Source organism: Suricata suricatta, chromosome 10, assembly GCF_006229205.1.
Source record: "Suricata suricatta isolate VVHF042 chromosome 10, meerkat_22Aug2017_6uvM2_HiC, whole genome shotgun sequence".
In the NCBI taxonomy this organism is placed as follows: Eukaryota; Metazoa; Chordata; class Mammalia; order Carnivora; family Herpestidae; genus Suricata; species Suricata suricatta.
Window position 1 is genome coordinate 115,720,482 of NC_043709.1, and position 15,547 is coordinate 115,736,028.

The following is a 15,547-nucleotide window of genomic DNA, read 5'->3' on the forward strand; positions in this document are numbered from 1 at the left end:
CACCCAGAACTTTCAGATCTTGTTAAAAGTCGGGTGTGGTTTTACGGGGGGTGGGGGTGGGGGTGGGGCGGAGTGAGTGGAGCCCAGAGGGAAGGGTGGGAGGGAATTGTGCAGGAGAACCCTGCCCCGAGAGCGTTCGTGATGCCAGAGACCAGTGTTCGGCAGCTCTCTGGGGTCTGCAGAAGTTTGTTGCTAATGGGAAGTCCGCACATTTGGAGCAAAATCTGGCTTGGGAGAGTTCTTAACAACTTGGGGGGTGGGAGGGCTCCGGGATCCTCGCAGGTGAACCGCGCGCAAGAAAGCGGAGGCCGGACTAGGAGTTGGGTCAAACTTAGAACCAGCAGTGCGCGCGCGGCCCGAGGAGCCTTGAGTCAATCTCGTCTAACGGTTTCCCGAACCGCTAGCAGCCCTCAACCTCGGCGAGCAGCAGGGCTCAGTGACTCACCGCCGGTGACTCAGCGACCCCACCCCTCTCCCCCCAGGCTTCCCCCGGCCGGAGCCTCGCGGCTCGCGCCGTCCAAAGCCAGATCCAGCCCGTTGGGTCCCTGAACAGGAATCCCCAAGACAAGAGGCTACAAAGATTCGTGGGCCTAAGCGGGCGGCGGGCCAAGCCTGCTCGGGACCCCAGCTCCGCGTCCCGGGCTGTGCGCGCCCCCACCTCCCGCTCCAATCTCAGGCGTTCTTTGTTCCTTTCTCCGCGCCTTCCAAGCCTCTGGATCCCTGACTCCCCCTCTTCCTGCCCCTTTGCCCGCGGGTCCTCCCCCCACTACCAGCCCAGAGCAGAACACAGCCCTGCAGTGGAGCGCCCCTCCCACCCGCCCGCCTCCTCCTAAACCTCTTTGGGCCAGTGCCTAGGGACCCTGGGGTCCCGTCCGGGGCAGGGTTCCCCACCACCGCGCGACCCGGCCTTTCTCAACACCCAGTGGGGAGCAGAGCTCAGGCCAACCTCAGGAAAGCCCCCGAAAGTCCAAGCCCACTCAAAAAGTAAGGAAGGTGCCCCGTCCCGGGCTGCAGAGGGGCGGGGAGGAGGGCTCGGGGGCGCCCCCGCCCCAACCCCCGCCCACCCTTCCCGCTTCTCGTCGGGTCCCCATTGGCTGGCGCACTCTGCGGCTGGGATGGCAGTGGGAGGGGACCCTCTTTCCTAACGGGTTATAAAAACTGCGCTCTCGGCCGGGTCCGGTCCTCTGCCACTCTCGCTCCGGGATCCCCCGCGCCAGAGACGCAGCAGCGCTCCCACCGCCCACACCCACCGCGCCCTCGCTCGCCCGTCCTCCCCGAGCCAGTCCGCGCCACCGCAGCCGCCCAGCCCGCCGCCACCCTCTGCAGCCATGTCCACCAGGTCTGTGTCTTCGTCCTCCTACCGCAGGATGTTCGGCGGCCCTGGCACCGGGAGCCGGCCGAGCTCCAGCCGGAGCTACGTGACCACGTCCACCCGCACCTACAGCCTGGGCAGCGCCCTGCGCCCCAGCACCAGCCGCAGCCTGTACGCCTCGTCCCCGGGCGGCGCGTACGCCACGCGCTCCTCGGCGGTGCGCCTGCGGAGCAGCGTGCCCGGCGTGCGCCTGCTGCAGGACTCGGTGGACTTCTCGCTGGCCGATGCCATCAACACTGAGTTCAAGAACACCCGCACCAACGAGAAGGTGGAGCTGCAGGAGCTGAACGACCGCTTCGCCAACTACATCGACAAGGTGCGCTTCCTGGAGCAGCAGAACAAGATCCTGCTGGCCGAGCTCGAGCAGCTCAAGGGCCAGGGCAAGTCGCGCCTGGGGGACCTCTACGAGGAGGAGATGCGGGAGCTGCGCCGGCAGGTGGACCAGCTCACCAACGACAAGGCCCGCGTCGAGGTGGAGCGCGACAACCTGGCCGAGGACATCATGCGGCTCCGGGAGAAGTAAGGCGGCGCCCACCTCGGGGCTGCGGGAGGGAGGGAGAGGGGAACGGGCCCCCCTCCCCCGCGAGAGGCCGCCACGCCCTTGGGGATGTGGCTGGGGCGGTGGCTGTCTAGGGGACAGCGGCTGAGCGGGGCGGTGGCCTCGGCGGCGCAGCCCCGCCCTGCACCCAGACCTTGCAGTTCGCATTTCCTCTCTTCCCCCCTCCCGCTCATTGCCCAAGAACACCCCGCCTCAGGTTACAGATTTCTTAAAACTACCACTTTGTAGCCGAAGTCCCTTTAAAAGCAACGAGCGCGATTTCCCCCGAACTTTCAGAAAGTTTCCGGGCCCCTTCTGGAGCGCCGCCATCAAGGGGCGGGAGAAGGGAGGAGTGGAGGGATGGGGAGGAAGCGAGACAAAGGGATTGCGGAGGGTCCTCGGAGGCGGGGTGGCGGCGTTCCCCGTGCAGGTTGGCGTGGCGGTCGCCGATTGCTTCTGCACGCTGCGGGCCGAGGTCCCGAGAAAACTCGCGGAGGGCGGCAGTTCTAAAAGCCGAAGTCGCTGGCTGCCCGCAGAGGTGGCGCAGCAGAGCTGGTCTGGCGGCCCAGCGACGTGGTGGTTGGGTGTGGCCGCCCCGCCCCTGGCGGTTTCCCAGTTCCCTTTTGGTTGACGTGCGACTGTTTCAGGTTGCAGGAGGAGATGCTTCAGAGGGAGGAAGCCGAGGGCACCCTGCAATCTTTCAGACAGGTTTGTAGATTCTGTTCCCACTTGCACAGCCCTCGGGTCCCACCCCGTCCACCCAGGGGCAATTCTCAAAAGTTCCTCAACCCGAGTCTAGATAGCGCAAAACTTCGCGTCTGAGCGCAAAGCCCCCTAGCGGCAGGAAGACGACAGATAGGAAATTCTCCGAATAAAAACCACCCCAATGAGTTGAAGTCTTCCCTTAGGACATAAAGAAAGGCTTTCATTTTTTACTTTGTTTCGAGATTTTTTTTCCCCAAAGACAGAATTTTTTCCGTCTTTGCAACACAATGACATTCTGATTCCGAACAGTTACAGTTTGACATAGATAAAGGTTTGCTAAAGTCAAAGTTGGCTAACTTTTACAAGGCCACCAGAAAGCACAGCTATGCCCTGTAGTTTAAAACGTAAACGTAGCAGAGGATAAGAAACTTCGTTTCACTGGAGGGAAGCCAGCAAGTTTCTTTTCTTCTCTGCAAGTTCTACTGCGGCTTTAAAGTTATGTGGAAGTATCTCTAGGCACAACTATTTTGTGATCTAATAAGGGTGAAAAGGAGCCATCTGTCCCCTGGGCTGAAGGTATTAATGGTTTCTACGGGCTGCACTATGGAATGTAGATACAGACATTCTGGCAAGTGTGGTGGCTCAGGACAGAAATAATAGGAGTCTTTGTGTTCCCAGAGAATCTTTGCAACAGGCTACATTCTTATTGAATATGTAATGATGTAAGCACAGTCCTAGTTGGACCCAAGTTTTTGCTAACATCCGTTATCTATCTGGCCCAGACTTGTGAAGCATGTGATGTGAAAAGGTCTTAAAGCTACAGTCATAATTCACCTTTTGAAAGGCCTTTCTTCATTTGGGTTCTTAAATTCCTTAGCACATTCTCCCCAAGAACCTAAGGCTGAAGAATGGATTTTTAGTAAAGGACTCTTTGCTCCAAAGTGAGGGACTTAAAGGATTTTTAGCTTGAAATTGGAATTCAAAAGCAGAAAGAGCTGCCCACATAGTTTTATTCTCCTGAACACTTGCTGGAATGGCTGTTCGAAGCTCCGCTAAATAGTCTAGAATAACATTTTGAAGCCGAAATACATTTACCAAGTTAAGTTAAACACGTAATGTGTGGTTCATTTTAGTAACTGAGCGTTTATGATCATCCTATCTGTAATGTTTTCTGCAGAGTAGGGAGTTAATATGAAACAGTATTAGGATGAAAAATCTCCAGTTTAGGGATTAGGTAAAATCCATCACAGTCTCATCAGTGAAGCAGAATGTCACACTGAACTCTTTTATAGAGGTCAGTAAATTATCTTCTGCATCTCTTAGGGCTTAGCAAGCAAAGATGAATTTTGCCCAAGCCTGATTTTTTTTTTTTTTATTATCACTCCTCATTCACATTTCCATGAAGGTGATTGAGGTGTCTTTGAACACTGTAACGTGATAAACCGCACTCTGCGTACAATTGCTTACAAAGGAAGAGTGTAAAACTTGTTAGATTTTTTTGAGGGGAAATAAAATCTTTGGGACGTAGCAGTTTACAAAGGGTGGAAACATTGAGAGCCGGAGCAGCAAGAATTTTTCACATAGTTTCATTACATGCATTTTGAGCAGTCATTCTGAAACAAGCCTACTAACAGAATTTACACCTTGCTACGTGGAAAGGATGGACACACCCTTGTAGAATATTCTACAAGAGGAAGCAAAGAAAATACAGTCCAGAATCACATTTCATTGCCTTACGTGCCTGAAGTGAATCTTTGCCAGTGTGATTCTTGGAGTATAAATCTAGCCTTATAACCTGAATGCCAAATGACTACATACTTGCTTTGAATTTTAAGGATAAGTCTCAGAAGGTTTGAGTAGAGAAAAAAAAAAAGAGCTCATGGATATACCAAAATTTTTAAAGCACAGATTTCTGTTCTGTGTACTCTCAGATATAAATAAAGTGAAATCTGGTCAACCCTATGATCGTGTTATTTCACGACATCATAAAAAGGGAAATCTTAAAAATGCTGTGACGTGGGTTTTTCAGAGAAAGACAACCCTCGGATTTCACTCATAGGCGGAATTTAACAAAACAAATGCGCAAAGGAAAAAAGAGGCAAATAAAACAGACTCTTAACTAGAGAATAAGATGATAGTTACCGAGGGGAGGTGGGTGGGGATCAGTAAAATAGGTGAAGGGGGTAAAGAGTATACTTATCGTGATGAGCACTGACTAAGACTACATGAACTGTTGAATCACCATATTGTAACCTGAACATAACACCGTATGTTAATTATACCGGAAGTGAAATGTAAAAATATAATGAAACACTTCACTAGTATAATGTAGATTCAGTAATGACTGAGTACTGTGTGCAACGTGCAGTTTAATTTGTGTTCAAATTGCTTATCAGCCACCTAAAACAATACAGTGGGTCACAAGTCCAATTAATTAATGAAGAAAACAAAGTATAGTATAGTATAGTACTGGGTGACTTACAGACTTAATTCAAAAGTCATAAAATTTGTTGACAATCTCTTCAGAGTAAAGAGATGAAGCTCATCTGATAAATTTAAAATAAATCCATGAGATAGACACCCCCCCGCACCCCCCTCCTCCCCCCACCGCCCTACATGCCCGTCTCTTTTTTCAAACCAGGATGTTGACAATGCTTCTTTGGCACGTCTTGACCTTGAGCGCAAAGTGGAATCCTTGCAGGAAGAGATTGCCTTTTTGAAGAAACTCCACGATGAGGCAAGTGGAGCCCCCTTTGGTGGGCGACTGTGGGTGAACTTGTCCCCAGTGTGGCACGGCTGACCTTCTGTCTGTTCTTTCTTCAGGAGATCCAGGAGCTACAGGCCCAGATCCAGGACCAGCATGTCCAGATCGACGTGGATGTTTCCAAGCCTGACCTCACCGCTGCCCTGCGCGACGTGCGCCAGCAATACGAAAGCGTGGCTGCCAAGAACCTTCAGGAGGCCGAGGAGTGGTACAAGTCCAAGGTAAGACCCTAGTCCGAGTGGCGAGAGCAAAAGAAGAACATTTTGCTCTGAAAATGCTTGCACCTATTTCTGATTCCTATCCACACCCTTTAGCTCCAGTCAGAAAGCTGGCTTGAACTTAAAACTTTTTGAACTTGTTCGAGTTTAATTTGTTGCTACAGCCTCCCCATCACTCACGCCTTCTCCTTTCCACCCCCCTTCTTAACCCTACCTCAAAGGAAACCCCAACACCATGCCCTTGACCTCCACCCTTGAACGAGGAAAACAGATCACATTTCTACTTGAGAATATCCACATCAGCATTCCATCATTCTCCCTCTGCTTTTCAGATCAGAAATGCAGACGTATTCTGAAAGACAAGGAGATTTGAACTTAAAATACAAAGTGTCGTTTGGATGATGTGCCATTTACTTATTTGTTCACCATCTTTAAGATTTCCCGTTTTTCCAGGGAAGGTACGCTCTTAGAGGATCGGTGACCAAGTCACTTGTGTGGTCTACATGTTTTATTGTTTTTTCTTTTTTTTGACAGTTTGCTGACCTCTCTGAGGCTGCTAACCGGAACAATGATGCCCTGCGCCAGGCCAAGCAGGAATCAAATGAGTACCGGAGACAGGTGCAGTCCCTCACCTGCGAAGTGGACGCCCTCAAAGGGACTGTGAGTATCAGACCCCGTAAAAGAGGGAACGTATCCAGTGTGCGCCGTCCCCATTGACCAGGCTAATGACAATATCTGAATAAAGCTTTCAACGAAGAAAAGTTTATGTGTTCATCCAAAGGAAATGAGTTGTAAGGACGGATTCAAAAAGCACTTTGGGATCTGAAGACTTTAGCTTACACATGTATTATTGTCCTAATACTTGAGCCTTTCTTACCTCCTGCAGAACGAGTCTCTGGAACGCCAGATGCGTGAAATGGAAGAGAACTTTGCCGTCGAAGCTGCTAACTACCAGGACACTATTGGGCGCCTGCAGGATGAGATTCAGAACATGAAGGAAGAAATGGCCCGTCACCTTCGGGAATACCAAGACCTGCTGAATGTTAAGATGGCTCTTGACATTGAGATTGCCACCTACAGGAAGCTGCTGGAAGGCGAGGAGAGCAGGTACGGCACAAGGGCTTGTGTGCCTGAATTAATGGCCACCATGTATTAGGTATGTTGTCACTTGACATACCTTATCTCATTTCATCTTTACAACACCTCTTCAAGGTAGCTACTGACCACTTTTTATAGATACAGAACGTTAGGTTAGGAGATTTAGTAACTTGCCCTAATGAGAGTTAGTCCAGGGCAGAGCTGGGATTTGAACTCACAACTCTGTGAGCACTAACGCTTTTCCCACTCTGTGATGCCTCCTCCCGTTCACACCCCTGTGGAGAAAATACTTGGGGTACAAGATTTGAAATGTACAGATGAGACCAATCATAGGTGAATACATTTGAAGCAAATCCCTCATGCCGTGAACTATAAGAATACATTGTCTCCTTTGAAAACAAGAAGTGAATGAATTTGTTCCTTACTGTTTTTATCTTTTTATAGGATTGCTCTGCCTCTTCCCAACTTTTCGTCCCTGAACCTGAGAGGTAAGCATTTGATTGCCCTTTATGAAGAATTTTAGTGGCTTGTAACCAGTCTGTTTGTGCTCAAGACTAATTTGTTAAATGATACTTGCAAATGCCATATAAAATGAAATCCTATAAACGTCCTTAATAACTGAAATAGTCCATCCTGATGCTACCTTGGTATCAGACACTGGGCTTTCAAACGAGTATTTAGTCTTCTTTCGGGAGCAGCACTTTAAACGATGATGAACAACAATCCTAATCCTTTGGTCAAAATAGTTGTTTTCAAGTGTCATTTTTCCTCATTTGGGGCTTTTTTTTTTTATTCAGAAACCAATCTGGATTCACTTCCTCTGGTTGACACTCACTCAAAAAGAACACTTCTGATTAAGACGGTCGAAACCAGAGATGGACAGGTTGGTACCTTTCACTCAAAACTGGCGTGGATAGCCTTGTGATTCACGAAGTCTGTATCTCAGATATGCCTGGCTAATTGGGGGGGGGGATTTGGTTTCACCTGTGACCCCTCAAAAGAGATTAGATCTCTTCTCCTGGCTTGACACCCAGCCAACTAATTATTTCATTCCTCATTGTGCAGGTCACATCACAATCTTCCTATAGTCCAAAATCAGGGATTTCTTTTTATAGCCCTTAATTTAAACTGGGAGCGCAGCCTCTTGACGTTACTTTCTAGCTCCATGAGCTACTAAATTAGAACCTCAATACCAGGAATGTTTTGATATGGGACATAGGGCCTTCCCTACCAACTGCCACCTAAATGCTCTGAGGCCCTTTGACATAGTGCAGGGACATACCGTCTGATCAGTTCTTTCTTGTTAGTTCTCTATGCCAGGAAAGAAATGGGCGAAATCTATCATAACCTTCATGGACTCTTCCCTTGCCCATAAACTTCAATGGACGTCCTGCCCATTTAGAATGTCTTCATTGCTTTTAAACTTTGCTGCATAGCTTCCTTCAAAAACATAGTGAAGTTTTCTTGAGCCCTAACATTCCATTGGATACTTATTCTTTGTGTAGGTGAAGAGCATCTGACGTACATATCTGTCCCTTCTAGCCATGACCCTTGTGAACAATCAACATGACCTGCCTATTTTCACGATAAATCATACTTAGTAGGGATTTTTCTTGGTCATGCTCAATGGGGCAATTTAATCTTTAGCATGTAGTATCATATCTGAGTTGAGTTTTAATTCTTTTAACAGGTTATCAATGAAACTTCTCAGCACCACGATGACCTTGAGTGAAGATTGCACAGACTCCGTGCAGCAATATATTACCAGCAAGAATAAAAATAAGAAATCCATATCTTAAAGAAACAGCTTTCAAGTGCCTTTCTGCAGTTTTTTCAGGAGCGCAAGATAGATTTGGAATAGGAATAACCTTTAGTTCTTAAGAACCAACACTCTTAAAAGATTTAGAGAAAGTTTACAAACATAATCTAGTTTACCAAGAACACTTGTGCTAGGATACTTTTTAAAAAGTATTTTTGAATACCATGAAAACTGCTTTTTTCCAACAAGTATCTGACCAACTTGTTTCTGCTTCAATAAATCTTTGGAAAACTCTTTGGCTGTGTTCCTCATTCGATAATATCTCCATAGTTCTTCCAAGTTTATGAGAATATATGCATGAATGGAATTCATTTTAGTCCCCCTGGTTCATCCGCCACAAAAATCTAGGCTAACTTGATAAATTCAACTTATTCATGTTTGAGGTTTAGTTCCTCACTGGGTCATTTCATGTAGACTTCACTTCTTTTCAGTTACATTATTTAAACTTAACAAATAGGCGATCTATGGTAAAATAACCAGTACAGAAATGATAGGTCTTTTAATAAAGCGAGTTCAGCCGGGTCCGTGTCCAGATGTGATTTCAGTTCTAGCAAACAGACTTTGTAAAAGCAAAGACTTAGGCTGAATGAAAACTGGGGGACCAGAATACGTGGTACAGCTCGCTCCGCCATGGAAGTTGCAATATAGGGCAATGGCAGGCCAGACGCGGGGCTCGAACTCACAGACTCGAGATCACGACCTGAGCCGAAGTCAGATGCTTCACTGACAGAGCCATCCAGGCACCTCTATCTATAGATATTTTTAAAGACCTTGGTGTTTGCAGGAATATAAACACAACATACGGGAAAATCCCTACCTTCAGGCTGAGAGGATCAATGCTTGTGAATCACATGATAAAATGATGGAAACTATTCAAGTGTAGTGAGCTTGCAAAACCTGGAACAGAATAAATGGTACAGGCAGGAGAAGCTTCAGGACATGGAGGATAGACTGAGGGATAGAGTTGCAATAAATAGGAGATAGAGGGTCAGGGCTCCTGGGTGGCTCAGTCAGTTAAGCGTCCAACTCTTGATTTCAGCTCAGGTCGTGATCTCACGTTTGTTGGATCAAGCCCTGTGTGGGGCTCTGCCCTGACAGTGTGGATCCTGCTTGGGATTCTCTCTTCCTCCCTCTCTGCCCCTCCCCTGCTCACATACTCTCTCTCTCAAATAAATAAGCTTAAAAAAATTGGGGTGGGGGTGCTTCTTGGTGGCTCAGTCAGTTGAACGTCTGACTTTGGCTCAGGTCATGATCTCGTGGTTTGTGAGTTCAAGCCCTGCATCGGGTTCACTGCCATCAGCACAGAGCTGGCTTTGGATCCTCTGTCTCCCTCTCTGCCCCTCCCCTGCTTTTACTTTCTCAAAAATAAATAAAATGTTAAGACTTTAAAAAAAAAATAGGGGGTCACCTGGGTGGCTCAGTCAGTTAACCATCTGGCTTCAGCTCAGGTCATGATCTCACAGTTCGTGGGTTTGAGCCCCGCGTCAGGCTCTATGCTGACAGCTAGCTCAGAGCCTGGAGCCTGCTTCGGATTCTGTGTCTCCCTCTCTCTCTGCCCCTCCCCTGCTCACTCTCTGTCTCTGTCTCAAAAATAATTAAACATTTAAAAAATAAAATAAAATAAAAAACTTTTGTATTACAAAAATAGGGGACAGAGGGTACTGCCTGGAAGCAATAGAGTTGTAATGGTTGGAAGTGTGTGTGTTTCTGATAGAAACCCCCTTGGGTAAAAGCCTGTACTTCCCGATGTCGCAATTTCTTATGTAACTATTACTCCCTCTCCCCCAGGAATGATGTGCAAGGCATTTGCTGTCATATCGAGGCGTTCACCTCTACCTCTCTTGAGTTGCTAAGGGGAACAGCGAGTAGTCAACACAAAGGCCACCTAGGTGCCAGACACCGCGTGCTCAGTGACGCTGGCTGCGATTTCTGTTTTCGTTGGGGGTTTGTGCATAAGTAAAGAAAGGATTTGCTGCAGCGATGAGCCCCCCCTCCCCCCCGTTTTCCCCAATGGTCTTGTTGTTTAAACATTACTTATGAATAGCACCCTATTCAGACTCATAATTGTATTCACTGGGACGAGAAATTATATCTGGTCATTCTACCCTGAGTAAATCTTACAGAAACAGGTGTTTGCCCTGAGAATCCTTGAGCGTGCCTGCCCCTCCCCCAGCCCCCGTATGTGAACAACTGGTGTGTTACATGGTGCAATCAGCATCAACACAGCAAACATCCAAGGCTTCGGGCTCTAAGAGGCTTTTTCTGTCGGGTGTTTGGTTTTGCTTTCTGTCCATTAGCCATGCCTCCCTCCATCCCCTCAGCCTCCTCGGCCATTCCTCCTCCCCCTCTGGCTTAGGAAGAGTATCCAGGGGAGAGAGACATAAGCCCCACGTCCGTCTTCTTCAAACATGTGACCGTTTATTATTAAAAAAAAAAAAAAGGAAGTGAGGGGTTGCCCTCCCCCTCCCCCAGGGGGAAAGAACCCAGGATAACACGGAGTTCTGCCCCTCTCCTTTGAGACTCACGGGCTCCCCAGCCTTCAAAATCCCTTCCAGCTCCTTCTAAAATCACCTCCCCCAAAATGGCAGAGATGAGCCAGCCTCCCTTATCTGGGCCTGTCAGAAATTAGCCTTTAATGAAGAGCCTCTTGGGGGCCCACCTCATAGGAATCCAAATCTATTTAAGCCTTTTTTATTTTTATCTTTAATTATACTTCTAGCATTTTCCTTCTCTTCCACTTTGAAAAACTAATAAAAAGAAACTATGTTCTCACCACCTGTGGTGAAACAAAGATTAATGCTTGGTTCTTTTATATATAACATTAATCCAAGATTAAAGGAGACTAAAAAAAAAAAAGGTAGGGGGCAGGGTGAAGGAGCAGTGACATGAAGTGAAGGTCTGTGTACCCCACGGAGTCGGGTGACCACTGAGTCCTGCTACGTTGTCTCACAGTCCTGACAGATGGAAGAGGCGAAGGGGAATGAAACGAATGTTTGATTTAGTAACAACATGCCTAACGGAGGACAGGCTTCCCAGGAGGAGCCTCTGACAAGGCACTGGGACAAGGAAACCTCCTTGGGCTGTCCTGAGACTTTGAGTGATGGGGGAGGGGGACGGCAGGGAGGACACCAGCTTTCCGTCCTGTTTCCCTGAAGAACTCGAGGAAAAAGCAAACACTATGCCTGCAAGAAGGCTTTCTCTCCAGCCTGCCCGGCTTCAGCTAGAAAAAAGGGTCTATTTTCAGCCGTGATGGCTGCTGTACCAAAATACCACAGACTGGGCAAGGGTGGCGTGGGTGAGGGGCTGAAACAACAGAAATTTCTTGTCTCACCGTTCTGGAGGCTGAACTCCACCATCAAGGCACCGGCAAGGTTGGTTTGTTCTGAGGTAGCTCTGCTGAACTCACCTCTTCTCACAAGGAAACAAGTCAGGTTGAATTAGGCACTGCCCATGTGACTTCATTTTATCTTAATTACTTCTTTAAAGACACCATCTCCAAATAGGGTCCACATTCTAAGGTACTACCATGCTGGGGGTTCAAACTTCAACACACAACTAAGGCACTGTGGGGGAGGGGAGCCTTGAGGGGAGGGGACACAATCCAGCCTATAACAGGGTCACAGTTAAACATTCAGAGGACATTCTCCTTGTCTGTATTCAAAATTAACTCTGTGAGGGGAGCCTGGGTGGCTCAGTCGGTTAAGCGTTCAACTTCGGCTCAGATCATGATCTCACGGTTAGTGGGTTTGAGCCCCGTGTCGGGCTCTGTGCTGACAGCTCAGAGCCTGGAGCCTGCTTCCGATTCTGTGTCTCCCTCTCTCTCTGACCCTCCCCTGCTCATGCTGTCTCTCTTTCTCTCTCTCCAAAATAAATAAAACATTTAAAAAATTAAAAAAAAATAAAGGCTGTGATAGAGATTTTCAAAAGGCCCTAAGTTTCCAAAGTCACAGATGGTTACCACACTGCTGAACGACCTGTGGCCATCTATTCAAGACTATTCAACTTCTTCACCTTTTAAAATCCTCCCTCTAGGATGAGAGTGCTTTGAGGTCAATCCTTAGGAGACTTTCTACAAACAGCTATCACGGAAGGCAAGTACTTTTTTTTTTTTTAATTTTTTTTGTTTTATTTATTTTTGATACTGAGAGAGACAGAGCATGAGAGGGGGAGGGGCAGAGAGAGAAGGAGACACAGAACCGGAAGCAGGCTCCAGGCTCTGAGCTAGCTGTCAGCACAGAGCCCGATGCGGGGCTCGAACCCACAAACGTGAGATCTGACCTGAGCGGAAGCCGGAGGCCCAACCGACTGAGCCACCCAGGCGCCCCGGCAAGTACTTCTTTAAGGGGACTGTAGGAAGTGTGGAACGTGTGGCTTTCCACAGCTGTGGTAGAGTCAACAGAATTAGATAATAGGCTTTCCTCAGAAGAAGATCTTTCCAGAGTCCAAGACCAGTATCAAGCTACATTCTCTCAGAAAGTTCAACTTCCCTGTATGTATCAGGCACTGTGCTGGGTGTTGACTGTACACCTGTACACGCACAAAATCAGCTTCCTTCCCAAGTTCATAGCCAGCAGTCTAGTGAAGAACAGTGTTGGGGACTGAAGAGTCGTGTGCCCCCAAATTTCATATGTTGAAATTCTACCCCCCGGTGTGGTGGCATTAGGAGGTGGCGCCTTGGGGAGGTAATTAATTAATTAATCTGGGGAGGTAATTCATGAGAAATAGAGCCCTCACGAGTGAAATTAGTGCCCTTGAGACAAGACCCAAGAGAGCATGTTTTCCCTCTGCTCTGCTTTCTGCTCTGTGAGGCACTATGTTTTCTGCAAACCAGGAAGAAGGTTCTCACCAGACACTGGATCTGCTGGCCCCTTGATCTTGGACTTCCCAACCTTCAGAACTGTGAGAAGTGCATTTCTTCACTTCTGTTCCATTTAGTTAGTTCTTCAGCTGAAGTCCACATGGAGAAGGGTCAAGTTCTGTCTTTGGAGTTCAGACTGTGGATCCTAATCCTGTTACTGGACATAATGCAGGGTGGGCCTTGTCTGTCCAGCATGCAAAAAATTTCCTATGTTCTCCTTTACCTTCTTGGTTATATGAATTATAGTTATATATATTTTTTGTCCTTGTCTGCTAATATCAAGCTGTGATTCACACACAAATTTGTTTTTTTGTCTGTTTTCCTGTTCGGTTTTTATTTGGTCCTGTCTTTAGTATACCTCATAATTTTCTTACTGGATGCTGAAAATGTTTAAATGAATACTTGTTCAGGCTCTGGACAGCATGTTCATCCTCTAAAGAGGAAGAAAAGTTTTCTTTTTACAGGCAAATAGAGAATCAGTGGATCACCCGGATCCCGGTAAGGGTTAATTTTAGCCTTCGGGAGGGCTGGTGTATTTGAACTCCATTATCTTAATACCGCTGCTTACTCCTCAAGTGTGTCTCTTAGCCCTAGTGTGGGGGACATTGCTGCGTCTCAATGTTGTCATAATCTGTGTTTATGAAAGTCCTTCCACCCGGCAGAGACTAAACTCTAGCCTCCACTTCTCCGCCTCTCCAGCACTGTGCAGGTGCTGAACTCTGCTCACTTTTTTTTTTTTTTAGTTTCCCTCCTCCTGTTTCTGGTAGGCTTCTTGGTGTCTTGTCCTAAATAAATGCAGCTTACGAGATGGCCGACAAACACATGGAAATTTGCTCTGTGATGGAATTAGCATTGCTCTAAGATGCAAAAATGGAAAAAAAATCATGTTGAGAAAAACACTTAAAGGGTTGGGCGAGGTCATCGAGAAGATGTGACTGCTAATTGACCCACGAGCTGAACATCAGCCTTTTGAGGCTCCTCCCTCGCTTCCCTGTCCTTTCGATGGGCATTCTGCTTACCTTCACGACACCCAGAACCTACCTCAAGAGTAAGGCCTTAAGAAAGAGACATGGTGTTGAGACCATCTGATGGTCTGCCCAGTTAAGACTTCTATAGAAAGAGTTGAAAGGCAGGTGTGAGAACTACTCCTCTTGGGCCACCAAGACAGGCCTTGTACGTAAGTTCCCTTGCTAATTAAAACTGTCACCTACCGCCCTCTAGTGGTCTGCCTCTTTTTGTGGTCTCTCCCTGCCCTCCACGTATGGGTGCTGGTTTCAGATCTTACCCAGGAAGCTTGGGAGGACATTGCCTTGCAATGTAAGGGGACATGCCACCGTTGTATTACACAAAGATTTTTCTGAAGGCTTTTTGTAAAATGGACCCAATGTTCTCTTTCTGGCCACTTTCTTGCTGAACTTGAACAGGTGTGTGCCTCCTTGAGAAAAAAGATGATGACTGGATGGTTTGTGTGTCTCTTTGTGTCTTGCCAAAGATTTCTGTGACAATGCACAAACTCCATACCTCACTGTCCAACATCTATGGACAAAATTAATTTTCTATAAATATATAGTCTAATATTAACTCTAAGAAGCCTACATTCTGTTTGACAGTTTCAGGTGCCTTTCTTTTCCTACTCGTTGTCTATTTCACCAGACCACACAACAAATTCCATCCTTCAATTCCAATTAGATGTGGATAATGTAAACTACCTCCATAAAATCTCACATGTGTGGGGTTATGGGTTCGGTCAGATAATTGACTGTTCTCCTCACCACCTTCAGATAAACGCTCTTCCCCTGTGTGAGTCGCCGATCATAAAATGGTTTACTGCAAGAAATAAAAATGGATATGTTGAATCTGTCTCCAAGTGGTAGATAGGATGAATTGCCCACGAAACAGTGCAATCAGCTCCAGGCAGAATACATTTCAAAACGTTTCTCCCTATGGGGTAGGGTAATTTTTTGTTCCAGTTGCCATGTGCTTCAGCAAATCATTCTAGCTATTCTGAGTCGTCACCTTTAAAGCCCACGAGTTACCAATTGAGTTCTTTTTGCTTCAAACTGACAGCACCACTGAAGCAGAATGTCATCCATGAAGGTCCAGTCTGTTCTATTCAAGAATTGGATACACTCCGACCTATGCAGGCTTTCAGTACCATGGGATGATGACATTTTT

At 47.3% G+C, this 15,547-nt stretch overlaps 1 protein-coding gene across 1 annotated transcript; it reads left to right on the plus strand.

Annotated features, from left to right (window-relative positions):
- Positions 1-1,163: 1,163 nt before the first annotated feature.
- VIM (vimentin) lies at positions 1,164-8,748 on the plus strand. Its single transcript, XM_029954399.1, has 9 exons — positions 1,164-1,891; positions 2,558-2,618; positions 5,257-5,352; positions 5,439-5,600; positions 6,132-6,257; positions 6,484-6,704; positions 7,140-7,183; positions 7,493-7,578; positions 8,386-8,748. Exons 1-9 carry the CDS (start codon positions 1,329-1,331, stop codon positions 8,425-8,427), a joined length of 1,401 nt encoding a protein of 466 aa, XP_029810259.1. The 5' UTR covers positions 1,164-1,328; the 3' UTR covers positions 8,428-8,748.
- The last annotated feature ends 6,799 nt before the right edge of the window (positions 8,749-15,547 follow it).